Genomic DNA, 15,922 nt, shown 5'->3' with positions numbered 1-15,922 from the left:
TGTCCATGGGAACTACCCCTGGCATGGGGTATCCATGGGGCTGCCATGGAAACTGACCATAGCAACAGGGGGCTGGTGATGGTTGCCATGGAAACAGACCACAGCAAGAGGAGGCCGTGATGGTTGCCATGGAAACTGACCATAGCAACAGGGGGCTGGTGATGTTTGCTTGGTAAGGATCAGATTTGTCACAGGCTCTCAGAGGGGTTCCATGGGGACTTTCCAAGAGTCTCCAGGCTGTTCAAGAGCTGGAATATCACAGGCAGAGACAGGGGCCCCATGGAGACCTCCCAGGGCTTTCTGGGATGGTAAAGAGCCCTGTGGTCAGAGGCAGTCGCAGCCATTCCATGGTGACATCCCAGGGGACCTTGGGCTGCAAGGACATCAATCTGTCACAGGCACTCATGGGGGCTCCACGGTGACATCCCAGCATTCTCCAGGCTGCCAAAGAGACGGGATGTCCCAGACACTCACAGGGGTTCCTCTCATGGGGAAAGCTTCAGACAACGTTTATTAGAGAAGCTCCTGTTGGGTCATGAGGTGCAGAAAAGATTTGCAATAGCCCCCATAGATCCCCAAATGTCACTGTTGAATCAGTGTTCCGTGCTTTCTTTTCTATGGAAAAGAAACATCCTTCTCCTCCAGGTGTCCATATCTGAAATTGGCATTCTGCCTCTAAAATTCTGTATATCTAAGTGTTGCTCCCAGGAAAGATCAGCCAGTACCATCAAGGCTGGCTGGCCTTGGTCTCTGGTCACTGTCCCTGCAACACTGGGGCTGGGTTCTTTCCTTCCCATGGAGATCCCTGGGACACTGTGGGGACCTCATGGAACCAAGGGGATCACTGTGGCACCACTGGAGCCCATGGAACCAAGGGGGTATGGTGACACAGAGGGGCTTCATGCACCTAGAGACCATTATGGCTCTGTGGGGCCTGATGGAACCATTGACACCATTGTGACCCTTCAGGGCCTGGTGTAACCAAGGGGGCATTGTGACACCTCAGGGCCTCCTGAAAGCAAGGGACCATTGGGACACTGTGGGGCCCCATGGAACCGAGGGAATATGGAGCAGGTCTGGCTGCAAGTATTGAGTTCAGCTCAGGTCACGGAACCATCTGCAGGCCCCAGGTGAGATATGAACTCTTTCAGTGCTTTCATCCTCCTTCGAGTGAGAGAAAAGGACAAAGTGCAGGCACATAGAGGAGCAACATGAAGACACATGACGGCAGCGAGAAGGAAGTTGAGTCCCAGATGGGAGGGATGGCCCATAAACACAAATGTAAAAGAACTTTGAAAAATTGGGAGAGATGTCACAATTGCAGATTTTTCTGGGCAGTTGCTATTCATGGAAATTGAAAGCCACAAGAGAAGTGTTTCTTCTGGAGAAGTCTCCATAGCATGAAAAAGAGACTCCTCTCCCTAAGTGAACTCAAGAAAGACTATTCTAGTTGGGGTAAACTGACTGAAAATTTTAGGTTTGTCTCTTTTTATTGTCAGTAAGAAAGAAAAGGTTGTAGGGAGAGGAGAAGTGTTCTGAAAGTTTTGTTCTTATTACTCTTTCTTTTAGTTGCTATTAATGAACTTTTCCTTATATCCTTTTAAAGTTTTGAATCTGCTTTGCCGTTCTCCTAATCTTATCACACAGGAGGAAATGAGTAAGGATATTCTAGTGAGTGCACTGGTCATTAGCCAACACTGAACCCAATAAAATAATTGCTGCATTTTCCAAGAAATCTCAAATTGGTGAACCAAAACCACTACAGAAACATTTCTGATGAACTGCACTAGAGCAGAGGGAAATCAAGGCAGAGCCATGGTTTGTCAAGACTTGCTTGATCCTAATGAGCCCTGTGGTGCATTTGGAGCTGAGCCCTGCAACCTCAGGGCCTGAGAGGCAATTGCACAAACCTTTCCAGGAGTCAAAGTCAGAGAAAACACCCAGAGTGTCTCAAAGAATGAATGGGTCCCAGTGAGGTGAATCCCCAACACAGGCTCCTCCTGGACTCCTTGGAGGAGAGAATTGGAGGCCAGGATGGCGAAAAAACCTCTCAGAAATTCAGTGTGGAAAGGAAAATCCAGAGTACCTTAAAAATCTTGAGTATCTCAAAGTATTAATGAGCCCCACTAAATGTCAGTACAAAGCTCTCAAGGGACTTGTTAAAGCAGATAATTGGGGCCATGATTGCACAAACCTCTCACAGAGTCTGTATCAAAAGAGAAACACAAAGTATCTTAGAATAACTGAAGTACCTTGAAGTATTAATGAGCCTCAGTGAGTGTTGTTACTGACAAAGCCTCTCAAGGGACTAATTAAAACAGATAATTGGAGGCCATGATTGCACAAACCTCTCAGAGACTCCAAGGCAAAAGCCAAACCCAAAGTCCTTTGAAAAACTCTGTGAGCATTAAGGAGCCCCAGGGCCATTGCTGAGCAAGGCTCCCCAGGGACTCGTTCCAGCAGATCCTTGAGGCCACTGGGATATGGGCTAGGGGTGGATGCTGAGGGCAGGACAAGGGGCTGACAGTGCCCAGCCTGGCTGGGGCTGTGCCAGGAGGCCCCAGGGCCTCAGGACAAGGTGTCTCCTCCCAGCCCTTGGTGGCACAGACCCTGCTGTGCCCCAGGGCACCAAGACTTGGCTTCTCTTTGTCCCCACCTGTCATCACTGCCTCCAGTTCTCTGCTCTGCCTGGGGCCTGGGGACACTTTCTCAGTCGTGTCCCTCAGTGGGACCCATTAAAAGTCCAAGAAAGTTTAGAGCTGGATTCTGATTTGGAGTTCTGGAGAAGTTTCTTCAGCTCCCTATCAGGGACTGATGTTCAGGGCCTGAGCACAAAGCCCCAGAGGCTCATTGAAGTCCTTGTGCTGTGTCTGAGGTGCTGGGCTGGGCTGGGCTCCTAAAGAGGCAAGAAGAGCTTCAAAAGCACATTTCTCTTGATGAGCAGCTCTTCTGCCAGCCCAGCAGGGCTGGGGCACTGCCTGCAGCCACCCCAGGCCCAGCACAGAGGCACAGTGAGCTTCAATCAGTCAGGTCTGGGAAGGTTCTGAGAAGTGCCTGGGGCAGAATCACTGCCAGCCCTTGGCACAGGAACCTCTGGCTGCAGGACAATGCAGCTGCAGCTCCTGGAGTGATCTCCTGAAGCTGGAACATCCCAATGCCTACAGACTCTGTGAGTACAACTCTGAGTATTTCCGGTGCAGGGGAGGTGAAGTGCTCATGAAGCTCTGACATGCTGAGGATTTCTGATCAGTCATGGAATATTTCTAAGACAATGATTTTGATTAAGATGAGGAAATTTCCTAAGACTTTGTATTCAGTTTTGTACTATTGGAGAATGGCAGGGAGGGGGCATATAATATTAAAATCTGAATATGGAATATTTATTAGGAATTTTGACAAGTGCCTGAGTAATCCAAACGGTTACTTTTAGTGATCAATAGGTTCACAGGAGATCCCTAATGTGCTTTCAGCCACTCTGTCCATGGACAGCACCAGCATCACCTTTGCTGGAGCCATCAGGCTCAGTCTGAGCTGTCCTTTCTCCAAGCTGCAAACAGAAGATCCCCCAGCCAGTGCCCTGCAAACAGGCAGGGTTCTGTCAGGCCAAAGAGAGTGGACAGAGATTTGGGGTCTTTGAGTGCTGGCAGGGAGAGATCAGGCACAGGGAAAAACCTCCAGCAGGGAAATCTGCAGGAAGCAGAGAGAAGATCAGGCAATGAGAGAAAACAAACCCCGGAATTGCTGTGGCAGGGAGAGTTTAGAGATGCCCACAGGATTCCCTCCAGTGCAGCCCCTCCCTCTGAACAAGCCCCCTCCCTCCTGTGCCCCAGCCAAGCCTCTGCCCTCAGGGCCGGGGCTCCAAGGCGTGCAGCCCCTCCTGTGCAGGCAGAGCTGCAGCAGAGCCATGGGGCAGCTCTGCAGCCCCGGGCCCAGTTCCCTCTGCAGAGCACAGGGCTGGGAGCAGCTGCCCAGCACTGGGGGCTCTGGCAGGGGGCACAGCTGGCTCTGGGTGATGCTGTGCCCAGTGCCCGGCTCTGGGCAATGCTGTCAGTGCAGCCAGGGAAGGAGCTGCATCTCCCTTCATCCCATGCCATCATATGGACACTTGGAAGTCTCTCTGATACTTCAGTCCAAGCTGGGAGCTTCAATTCAGGGTGCAAACCTGTCCTAGAGCATCTCTGAGTTATAAGATTGATGAGGAGAGGCAGAGTTTCTGTGACACTGAAAATGCTGATGGGTTGGTGGAATGAGCAATGTGAGTCCTTGGCTACAAATGTGGAGCTGGGCTGTGGTGGATCCATCTGCTCTCAGCTGTGCCGGGTGACATTTTAGGGGAATCATTGGAAGGTGACCCCCCTCCACCTGAGAAAGATTAAAGCCCAGAGAAACTCTAAACAGGTCAGAATGGGAGACCATCTACCCTCACTCTCCAGTCATCACTTTACCTCACAGAACGCACTCTGTTTCCCTGGGGGCAACAGACATTCCGAGGCTTTCTGATATCCAAGAAGAGCAGGATAGGGGGAAGCTTTTTAAAAGAACCCCAGAACTCCTATAAATAAAAGAGAGAGAGAGAGATTGTGTGTGTGTGTGTGTGTGTGTGTGTGTGTGTATGTGCCAGGGGAGGGTATATGGGAAATAGATTTGATTTTGGTGACAGGTATCTCCTCTAAATCTTTGCTGTCCTTTCTTCATGAACAGGTGCCCATGCGCAGGCAGAGCAAATGTGCAACAGCAGCTCCATCAGGCACTTCCTCCTGCTGGCATTGGCAGACACACGGCAGCTGCAGCTCCTGCACTTCTGCCTCTTGCTGGGCATCTCCCTGGCTGCCCTCCTGGCCAACGGCCTCATCATCAGCGCCATAGCCTGCGGCCACCACCTGCACACGCCCATGTTCTTCTTCCTGCTCAACCTGGCCCTCAGCGACCTGGGCTCCATCTGCACCACTGTCCCCAAAGCCATGCACAATTCCCTCTGGAACACCAGGAACATCTCCTACAATGGATGTGCTGCCCAAGTCTTTCTGATTTTCTTTTTTCTTGGAACAGAGTTTTGCCTCCTGACCATCATGTGCTATGACCGCTACGTGTCCATCTGCAAACCCCTGCACTACAGGACCCTCCTGGGCAGCAGAGCTTGTGCCCACATGGCAGCAGCTGCCTGGGCCAGTGGCTTTCTCAATGCTCTGTTGAACACAGCCAATACATTTTCCCTTCCCTTGTGCCATGGCAATGCCGTGGGCAAGTTCTTCTGTGAAATCCCGCAGATCCTCAAGCTCTCCTGCTCCAAATCACACCTCAGGGAATTTGGGCTGCTTGCTGTTAGTGTCTGTTTATCATTGGGTTGTTTTGTGTTCATTGTTTTCATCTTTGTACAGATCTTCAGGGCTGTGCTGAGGATCCCCTCTGAGCAGGGGCGACACAAAGCCTTTTCCACCTGCCTCCCTCACCTGGCCGTGGTCTCCCTGTTCCTCAGCACTGGCACATTTGCCTACCTGAAGCCCCCCTCCATGTCCTCCCCATCCCTGGATCTGGCCCTGTCAGTTCTGTACTCAGTGGTGCCTCCAGCCCTGAATCCCCTCATTTACAGCCTGAGGAACCAGGAGCTCAAGGCTGCAGTGTGGACACTGATGACTAGATGGTTTCAGGAACATTAAACTGCTGGCCAGTGTTTGCTAATCACTTGTAATAAAAGTAATCTTTGATACTTCTTCTTGGTTTCATTTTAGAGTTTCTTTACCTTTGTTTTACATTTTTCTTATTGTCCAAAAAGAAATGTCACTGTTTGTTCCATTGGTCATTTTCTTTCTCTCCACCATCCCTGTGGCCACAGACTGTGGCAATGCGGGGCTGTGTTCTTGGTGCCCTTAAATGAAATTATGATCTCTACCAACAAAATTTTCACCAGAAAACTGCAGAACTTTTCTGCCCTTTTGTTCCCTACTCTGGAGCTGCTGCAGCAATGTCTACTGAGGGCAGATCAGTGCCAGCCCAGCAGCTGTGCCCAGCAGCAGCAGCTCTTGGTGTTGCCAGTGCTGCTGTCGTGGCCCTGCCCCGCTGCCCTGGTGGCCCTGGTGTTGCTGCAGGGCCTGAGTGCTCTCGGGGCCGGGCACAGCCCTGGGGGTGGCAGTGCCGGGGCTGCAGCAGGGACAGGCCATGGGCTCTGCTGGGGCAGTGCTGACACCTCAGGCCAGGCCCTGGGGGCTCCAGGCTCCTTGCCCAGGCTTTCTCAAGAACATGGCCAGGCCAATGCTCAGCACAGAAAACCCCTGTGAGCATCCCCAGGCTGGCCGTGGGCAGGCTGGGGGCAAACAGCATGGCTGGGGCTCTGCAAGAGCCCTGGGGCAGAAGGGAAGGAGCAGCAGAGCAGGGGCTGATCCATCCCCAGTGCACTGGACAGCCCAGGGCAGCGTCCCAGAGCGTCCTCATGGAGCTGCCAACAACATCCCCCCTCTGCAGCCCTGACCTCTCCCCCAGCTCACACAGGTGCCCCATCCTTGCAGACACAGACACGGCAGCACTGGCTCAGCAGCCCCTGTTTGCATTGCACAGAGCAGGGGGAGCACCCCCATGCTGTTGGTGTGGGGACATGAACCTGAGGGAGCACAAATGCCATCAGCCCCTGGGGCCAGCAAGGGCTGGGGGACACCAGGGAAACCACTCAGCTTTGTCCTGGCCTCTGCACTCAGCCAGAAAGTTTGTTCCCATGAGCTGGGAGTTTCATGTCCCACTGCAGATGCTGTTGCTCAGAGCAAGGGCTGCCTGGCAGCTACCCTAAAACTGCTCTGAGCATTTCCTTGGCTTCAGCTTTGCTTACTTTACTCTTCCTGCTACAAATTTCTTTCTATTGCCCACCCAAGGGAGCCTAGAATCGGACAGCACTGGAGGTGCTGCCCAACCATTGCTGAGCACAGAGGAAGATTCACCGCCCTGTTCCTGCTGGCCAAACTATTCTTGATCCATAGGAACGCCAGGGGTTGGATGAGGGAAATGGTGGAGCGGGGGTAGGGACAAAATATGATTGATTGTCAGCCATGTAGAGTCTTGATTTTCCTATCTCTTTAGGCTGCGTTAGAAGGTGTTGGGGGTCCATATCAATTTGACATTGCTGATATCAATTTATAAACAGGAAAATAAAGAGGACAAAACAGTTCTCTTTGCATTGTTCTCAATAATGTATATTCAATTTGAATACACTTAGGAAATTTTTTTTAGTTAACCACAGTAGAATTGAACATTTAGATAACTCTTTTGGACTTTTATTCTTCAGGTGTTTTAGAACAAATGTTTATTACCCATTTTTATTGAATTCCATAATTGAAGATCTCAAGAATGAAGAGGCCTCTGGAGTATTAAAATTCATCATCAACCTCCAAGCGGCTGAGGATCCATCCTAATCAGAGCAGCAATGAACAGAAATGGGCACAGCTTTGTGACTGTCCCAGCTTTGGCATGGGTCCTGGGCCTGAATTACTATGAGGGGGAGACTTCTTGGAATTCTTTTAACTCACTTTATCGAAGTTAAACATAAATCACTGTACTATAGTTCTCTTATGTAAAATGCTACTCTTGTTGCAACTAAATCTTAAAATCTCTACAAACACCACTATAGAATCTGAGAATCAAATTACCACAATGCAGCGGAAGAAAATCACCACACAAAATCACTGGGAAGGGGCATATTTCTCAAAGTGCTCACTTTTCTCGACACAACACAGCATACTATAATTCAGCATTTACTCATATCAATTTTCCTGGACACAATCAAAATAACAGCACACAGTCTAGAGATCAAGTCCAAACATCCAAGGCAAAGGAACTCTCTGAGCTCATACTCACGGTTAAAATGTACCAAATCTACACAAATCACTACATTCAAACACGATAAATACTATCACTGATGTTCTTCCACTCGCTTCTCCGTGGGGCACTTCTCTCCCTGCCCCCGCAGCCTGCTGCAGCCGGCGCCTCTGGCTTCACTCGGCTGCTTCAAACACGGGGAGTACTGACCCCCCCGCACTGTAGGGCACTGTAGATTTACTCTCTTTTATACACCATACACTTATCACCTGCAGTATCACAAACACAGTGCACTGGCCACACACATTAACTATACAGCAACACAGTGTCCAGACATCACTCACACACGCACAAACAAAAGAAACATATGCGAGTTTAGCTCTGCCCTATCAGAACCTGAATTCTAATACACGCATACACGGGTTCACCCAGCTAACCCCGGAGCCGCTGGCAGTCCTGCTCTATCAGGACAACGACGACGAACCCCGTCTCTAATACAGCTGCTCTATCAGCTGCACCCATGAACCCAGACGTCTCTGGGTGGTTTACTCCCTTTCTCTCCTTCCTCCCCCCTGGGGCCCCTAGTACATACCATATCTTCCTCCGCAGGCCAGCGGGTCGTTGTCTGTCCTCGCAGGTGGCAAGTTGAGACAAGCGGAGCCCCACCAGGAAAAAAATCCTGGGGCGCGCCTTGGAGGTCCGTCTATCCCCCCTGCCCCCGCGGGGACAGACAACTCCTGCCTGGCTCGCCAAAATATTTTGCGGAGAAAAGAAGAAACCTCACAACTTTATAAAAGTTGTAAAGCTCGGTATGTTTATTTACGGCGCCGGACGCACACAGAAAAAAATTCTCTTCAAAAGGCATGCGTACCCCTGAAAATTTCAGACCTCCTTTTATCTCCCTTGCATATGCATACAGTTTCACAATAAGTTCATACATATTCATCCTGCATGACACTTAGCACCAGTTGTTCTTTATCAAAGGAATTTCTAGGTCGGGGCAAATTGACCTCGTGGTCTTTTCTGTTTTTCTTTCTCTGTCTCCTTGCTGTCTCGGCATGCGAGTTTTTCCTTCAGCTTTGGCCGTTTGACTTTTCACCGTTGTTAGACACTTCACCTAATTCAAGATCTCTACTCTGTCTCAGTGGGGAGGAGGTGTGGAAAAAGTCTGTTTGATCGTCAGCCATGAAGGGTCTTGATTTTCATAAATGTTCAGGATGCATTAGAAGGTTCTGAGGGTTAATATCAACTGGACATTGCTGATATCAATCCATACATATTAAAAGAAAACAGGACAAAACAGTTCTCTCTGCTTTTTTTTTTCAGTATTGCAATTTCACTTTTAATACACTTGTGAATTAACAACAGAAATATTGAAAACTTAGATTTTTCCCTGTGGCTTGTATTGTTCTAGTGTTTTGAGCAAATGTTTATGAGCTTTTCTCACTGAATTCCTGAACTGAAGAGATCAAGAAAGAAGAAGCCTCTGGAGTAGTGAAATTCATCAGCAACCTCCAAGTGGCTGAGGATCCATCCCCATCAGAGCAGCAATGAACAGAAACAGGCACAGCTTGGTGGCTGCCCCAGCTCTGGGATGGGCCCTGGGCCTAGAGACGGAGCAGCTCTTGAGGGCCCCAGGGCCAGGGCTCTTGTGCTGCCCTGGGCAGATGGGATGGCAGCAGGGGCTGCAGAGCTCTCAGCACCTCAGCCTGAGGGGAGCAGGGCAGCCACGGAGCCTCCTTTGGCCTTGGCCAAGCACATTCTCCCATGGCTGGGGCTGAGTCCTGTGGCCGCTGCAGCTGCTGCTGTGCCCTTGCCAGGGGCTGAGGCCATGGGGCAGTTCCCAGAGCAGCCTGGCCTGAGCAGAGCTGTGGGGCCAGAGCCGGCTGGGCTGGGCTGGGGAGAGGCCCTTGGTGCTGCCCAGAGCTCAGGGCAGCTGGCAGAGCTTGCAGGGAGCTGGGCTGGGCTCAGAGAGGCTGGCCCAGAAACCATCAGTGTCCATCTCAGCCTGGCTGAGCGTGCAGGGGCAGGACTCAGGCCAGGCCTTGTGGGGCAGGGCCAGCGCCTGTGTAAGGCATTGCAAACAGGCAAGTGGCCCAGAGAGGAGGCTGCTCTGTGCCCTTGGTGGCATGGACAGAGCAGGGGAGCCCAACACATTTGTCAGAGCCAGCTTCTGTGCCCAGCCCTTGGCAGCCCTGGCTGCTGAGCCTAGCTTTGGCCTGGGCTGAGTTTGGCTGTGGCCCAGCTCCATCCTCCTGCGGGGCTCAGGGTCTGTTCTCGGCCATGGCCAGCCCTGGCTGCCTCTCTGCTGTCCCAGAGGCCAGCAGAGCCCAAGGCAGGGCTGTCTGTGCAGCCCCACAGGTGCCAGGGGCTCTGCAGGAGCTGGCAGAGGCTGCCCAGCAGGGAGGCCATGGGGCAAAGAGCCCCAAGGCTGCTGTGGGCACCACGGCACAGGGGCCGTTCCCAGCCGCAATGCTCCTGGCCTGGCCTGGGCCTGCACAGGGGCTGGGCCACCATGGCTGGGCCAGCACAGGGCCACAAAGGGGCCACACAGCTGCTGCCGGGGCTGACAGCAAGGCCAGGCACACACAAACAATTGCTGAGCATGGCCTGCGCTGGCCAGGCCTGACTGTGCCAAAGGCAGAGCTCAGCTGCCCTTGGGGGCTGCAGGAACAGTCCAGAGCCCAAAGAGCCTCCATGGCTGTGCTGGAGACCAAGGCTGCAGGAGGGAAATGCAGGGCTGCAGTGGGATGGGGAGGGCATTGAATTCCATCACACACCTCAGCTCTCTGATGATCCTGGCTCTATGCTGGGTCCTGTTTCAGACTGGCGCAAGAGTGAATAAAAACTACAACTAAGATGTCTTTGTCTAAAATCCTTTCTGTATGGAAATCCCTTGTGGATGGTGGACATGTCATATGTTGCTGGAATGTCACAAGGAGAAGAGGGAAGGGTTTTGGTGTTTATTAAATTTTATCATGTTCACATCTTTATGTGTGCCATGAAGAGATACATTTCTGTGCCTCTGAGTCTCACCAGTTCCTGACCCTCAAAGGACACAAACCTGCTGAGTTGTGGTTCCCACTCCAGGACTGCACTTAGACCTCTCTCCATAGCCAGAGCAGAGCTCCCTTGTCCCACAAAATCCCTGCAAATGAGGGATGAAGGAAACAGGAGAGGCTGTGGGGATCAAGTGCGGGCAGAGCCCAGCAGAGGAATTACTTTTGCATTTGATGGAGCTGTGCCTTCCCTTGGCTTTGTTGGCTGACAAAAAATGGACCTCTCTCTGCATCTCGGGCAGCTCCTTCTCCAAGGAAAGCAGGTGGGAGTTGGAGCCAAGGAGCTGAAAGCTGCAGGTGCAACCTGGGCTGGAGGGAGCTCAGATTTGCACAAGGCTGCTCTGAGTGCCAGGGCTTGGAAGGGGGAAATGGTAGGGTGGGGGTAGGGACAGAGTCTGATTGATTGTCAGCCATGAGGGGTCTTGATTTTCATATCTATTCAAACTGCATTAGATGATACTTGGATTTGGTGTCAATTGGAGATTGCACATGTGAATGCATTACCAGGGGAAAAAAAACTTAAACAGGACCTAAAAAAACATATTTCTCACTGTCTTTGTAAATATAATACCTTCACTTTGAATACACTTATGAAATGTGTTGAATTAACCAAAAAAGATTTGGAAATTACATCACATTATTGCCAGGGGCTTGGCTTGTTAAGGTGTTCAGAATGTTGATGAGCCCTGGGACACTGAATTCCTGCACTGAAGAGCTGAAGGCTGAACAACCCTCTGGAGCAGGAAAATTCAGCAGCAGCCTCCAAGGTGCTGAGGATGTCAGCAGCCCCCTCTGAGGCCATCCCTGCCCAGAGACCGTGGGGGAATGGGCAGACAAGGAGAGCGTCCCTGGGGCTGGGGCAGCACAACTCAGAGGCTCCAGGGGCTCCAGCTGGGAAATGGAGTGTGGAATGTGGCTGGGAAAGCCCTGCCTGGGCTGTGCCAAGCAGGACACACAAGCCCTGACTCCCACCCCCCAAAAAACTTTCCCAGGAGACATTTGAAAGGATTTACAATTGTTTGTGTCTTCTGAGTTGGACTCCCTGGAGACGGATCAACAAGAGATTCTCAGGAGCGCAAAAGAACCAAACAGCATTTACTCGCAATTTTAGAAAATTAGAGGACCTTGGCAAAAGGTTTACTGCCACATTCCATTAGCAGAAAACACTTCCCAAAGCATTACCTTGGCACATTCAACTTCACAAACTCTTAGCTCGTTCAATTTTAAGTTAATCAAAATTTGCAAGAGGAGGGTATTAGAAGAAGACACAGAGAGAAAGTCAAAAACGATACAGAGAAGCACACACACAGCTTCCAAATCCTGGATTCCAGCAGTGTTCAGGTGGAAATTCCAAGAGGAGGTAGACTTGTGGTCAGCCTTAAATACCCCTTGGTCTTCCTGGGCCCTTCCCCCAGGTGGGACTTGGGCTCATTTGGTCCCTCAGGAGCTGGGCTGGGGCCTGCAGAGGTGGCGGTGGAGCACTGCCCGTGCTGTGCCAGGGACTGGCAGACACTGCTGGGCTGGGATAGAGGCACTGGGGGGATTGGGGTTCCAGGGCAGGGCAGGGGTTCTAAGGCAGGACAGGGCTGGACCTTCCCTGTCATCCCCCACTTATGAAATGTTTTGAGCCAACAGTCTTCTCCAATCTTTCACAACAGGCAATGTTGGAGGTGAAATCTCAATTCAGGCCATGGGCACCTGGAGGAGAAGGACAGTTCTTTTCCACAGCAATGAAAGTATTGAGCCCCAGTGTTTCAGTAGCAGATGAGAAGGGACCTTCAACATGCCAAGGTCAGCTGGACCAGTAAGGAGGCCCAGGAGGCCAAAGCAGCCAGATCTGTTCTATGTTCCCTTAGTTTTATGCTGCCCTGAAGTGTCACAATGACACCTTGGTTCCATCAGGCCCTGCAGTGTCACAATGGTCTCCGTGGTTCCCCAGGCCCCACAAATTCACAGGACTCCTCTGTTCCATGAGCCCTGCAATGTCACAATGGACTTTTGGACCCTGGTTGTTTGCAGTGTCACAATGGTCTCCTTTGGCTCCACGGTGTCACAATGGACCATGGATGACATGAGGCCCTGCAATGTCACAAGGGAGCCTTGGTTCCATGCAGCACTAACTGTCACAATGGCCTCTTAGTTTAAGAAGCCCCCACAGTATGACAATGGCCCTCTTGGATCTGTGGGGACCCCAGGGTCACAATGGTCTCACTGGTTCCATGAGGCCTCACAGTGTCACAATGCTTTGCTTATTCCGTGGGGCCTCATAGTGTCACCATGGTCTCCATGATTCCATGAGTCCCCTCAGTGTTACAATGGTCTCCTTGGTGCCATGGTGCCTCAAGGTGTTACAATGGTGCCTTAGTATCATGAGGCTGTGAAGTGTCTTAATGGTCTCTCCATGGTTCCATGAGGCCTTCCAATCTCACAATAGACCTTTGGCTCCATGGGATCTTGCAGTGCCACAGTGGTCCCATGGTCCCATGACCCCCCAAGGTGTCACAATTGTCTCCATGGTTCCATGAGACCCCGTGTTGTCACAATGGACCCTTGGTTTGATGGGGTCTCTCAGGGTCACAGTAATCCCTACAATCAATGGAGCCACACAGTGTCAGTACAGTCGCCTTGGTTCCATGAGACCCAGCAATGTCACAGTGCTCTCCATGATTCCATGAGGCCCCACAGTGTCACAATGGTCTCTTGGTCTCACAGGGCCCCACAGAATCACCATGGTCCCTTGGTCTCCCAGGACCCCACAGTGTCACAATGGTCTCTTGGTCTCACAGGGCCCCACAGTGTCACAATGCTCCCTTGGTTCCATGGCCTTGTGCTGCTGCATTCTCCCCTCCCCTTCTCAGGCTGCCCTGCCAGCTGAGAAATGCTCCTTGGATGCCTCAGCCTTGGCCAACAGCCCCTGGGCTCAGCTCCTCTGCAGCTCATCACAAACACTGTCTGCTCCAGGCACTGCTGCTGCCCAGCCAGCTCCTGCTTTCTGTAGGAGCAGCCCTGGGAACTATTTTTGTTCCCTCAGTGGCACAACATCCCTGTTCTCACACTGCCAAAGAAAGCTGTTGGTGCCAAGTGTGGCCAGGATGAGCCATTGCTGGGACTGAAGCCCATCTCTTGGGGCCCTGCAAACAGTGCTCCAAAAGGAGCCCTTGGAGCTCTTCTGGGCCAGCGACTCCCTCTGAGTGGGGCCTCTACCAGCCGGGAACTCTCCCGTTTGCTGCACTCAGGGATCCTGAACAACGACGGAGCCTGGGCCAATCCCCCCACTCCTCCAGGCTCAGCCCTTTGCCCTTTGCTGGGGAGATGCCAAAGCATCAGCAGCGAGCACTGCCTGCCCTCAGGGGAATTTCTCACAGGTGCCTTGCACTGACTCTTGGTGTCTGTGTGCACACAGGAGTGCCTGTGCTGGAGATGTGGCAGACATGCTTCTCTCTGAGGAGTTTGAGAGCCTTGGATAGCTGAGTCAGTCAGGCCTGTAAGTGAGGTTAAATCACAAAGTCTAAGTGAAGTTAAATGTTTCTAAGTGTTGTTCTTTTGTGAAGTTGTTACTTTTAATATTAGATTAATCAATTACAGTTAGGTGTTATTCCTCTGTCAAATTAGTAAGTCATGGGTTATAAGGTAGGTCAAATACTGTTAAGTGCTGTTCTTTTAAGGTATCAGTTAGGGTTAAGTTCAGTTCTGTTAAGTTTGATCTCTGTTAAGCTTTTGGGCCATATTCCTTTTGTCCTTGTCCTCACTGTCCTTTTGTGTCACACATACACACATACACATACACATACGGAAAGTTCTCGGTTCATTTGTGGTTTGATTGCCTGGATTCTGTTTGGTTTTGTTGTTGCTTTGTTTCCTTGGTGTGCCTGAAGTGTCCACTCAGGAGCAGAGTGACTTGCCAAGGAACTTTGTGCTGCTGTCCCTTAGTATTAAATCTGTTTTTTGCTGCTCCCTTGCTGGGGATTTTTTTCAAGCTCTCAAGGCCCTGTTCCTAACAGGGTGAAGGAGCCCTGGCCCAGGCTCTGGCCCTGGGGGATACAGGGACACTGCAGGAGGGTCCCTGTCCCCTTGTGTCACCCCCAGGGCCCCGGCCCCCCATCCCCATGTCAGGTTCTGGGATCGATCTCGTGGAACATCCTCTGGGGGAGGCTGCGGTGCCGGGGGTGGGGGGACCTGGGGGGACAGGGGACCCCACTGTGCACGAGCAGGGTTGGACTGCTCTGGGGGGAACTGTGAGGGGTGCCGGGGCAGAGTGACCTCCCCAGTGACCTCACACAGCCCCTGTGATGTCACACAGCCCCCTGTGATGTCATACAGCCACCTGTGATGTCACACATTCCCTTATGATGCCACACAGCTCTTCTGCAATGTCACATAGACACCAAAGATGTCACAGCCCATTCTGGGATGTCACACATCACCCTTGTGATGCCACAGAACCAAATTTGGGATGTTGTCAAGGTCCATCCAAATGAACGGGTGATGGATGATTTTTTGGTGCAAAAAATAACCAACAAGGCACAGGGGCTTTGCAGTAACAAATCAACAAAATGCAATTTTATTGATAATTACCACAGCTGAATATGCGTTTGGTTAGGGGATCCGGGGAAGAGAAGGGTAAGACAAGGGAAAGGGGAGGAAAGAAGGTTAGGAAGGGGCTATAGCTACCGAAACATGATGTCTTCGGGGTCCCACTGTTGAAGCTCACTGGTGTACGTCTCGGGGAGATCTCAGAGGACGATCAGATCGCACCCCAAAATATACCGTTTTTCGTTGGGGGAAGGGTGGCCGAAATTAGGTTTCCATGGAGGAGAGAAGAATGGGAACAGTAGGAGGGGGATGTTATTCCATTGTTTTCATGGCCGAATGTTCGCAGGTACGTTTATTCTGGTCAGTTTTTCCCCCCTCCCCGAGCTGGGGTGGGGGGGTGTCAGTCCCAGTCTCTGGAAGGGGATTGCCAGGAGGGTGCCAGGGGGGTGCCAAGAGGGTGCCAAGGGGGTTTCTTGTCTTGTCTTGGTTCCTTGATGAGAGGATTAGCATCTGTTTGTCTGTCACGATAG

The 15,922-nt window shown here is 51.5% G+C and overlaps 1 protein-coding gene across 1 annotated transcript in view; it reads left to right on the top strand.

Moving 5' to 3' along the window:
* The first annotated feature begins 4,892 nt into the window (after positions 1-4,892).
* Positions 4,893-15,922, top strand: part of LOC141726445 (olfactory receptor 14A16-like) — a 74,452-nt gene continuing 63,422 nt past the window's right edge. The window contains exon 1 of the mRNA XM_074531350.1: positions 4,893-5,618. Within this exon, the coding sequence (XP_074387451.1) occupies positions 4,893-5,618 (726 nt within the window). The remainder of the gene's footprint in view (positions 5,619-15,922) is intronic.

This window comes from Zonotrichia albicollis, chromosome 35 (genome assembly GCF_047830755.1).
Source record: "Zonotrichia albicollis isolate bZonAlb1 chromosome 35, bZonAlb1.hap1, whole genome shotgun sequence".
In the NCBI taxonomy this organism is placed as follows: domain Eukaryota; kingdom Metazoa; phylum Chordata; class Aves; order Passeriformes; family Passerellidae; genus Zonotrichia; species Zonotrichia albicollis.
Note: the sequence above shows the minus strand (reverse complement) of the source record. Positions and strands in the feature narration are given on the sequence as shown.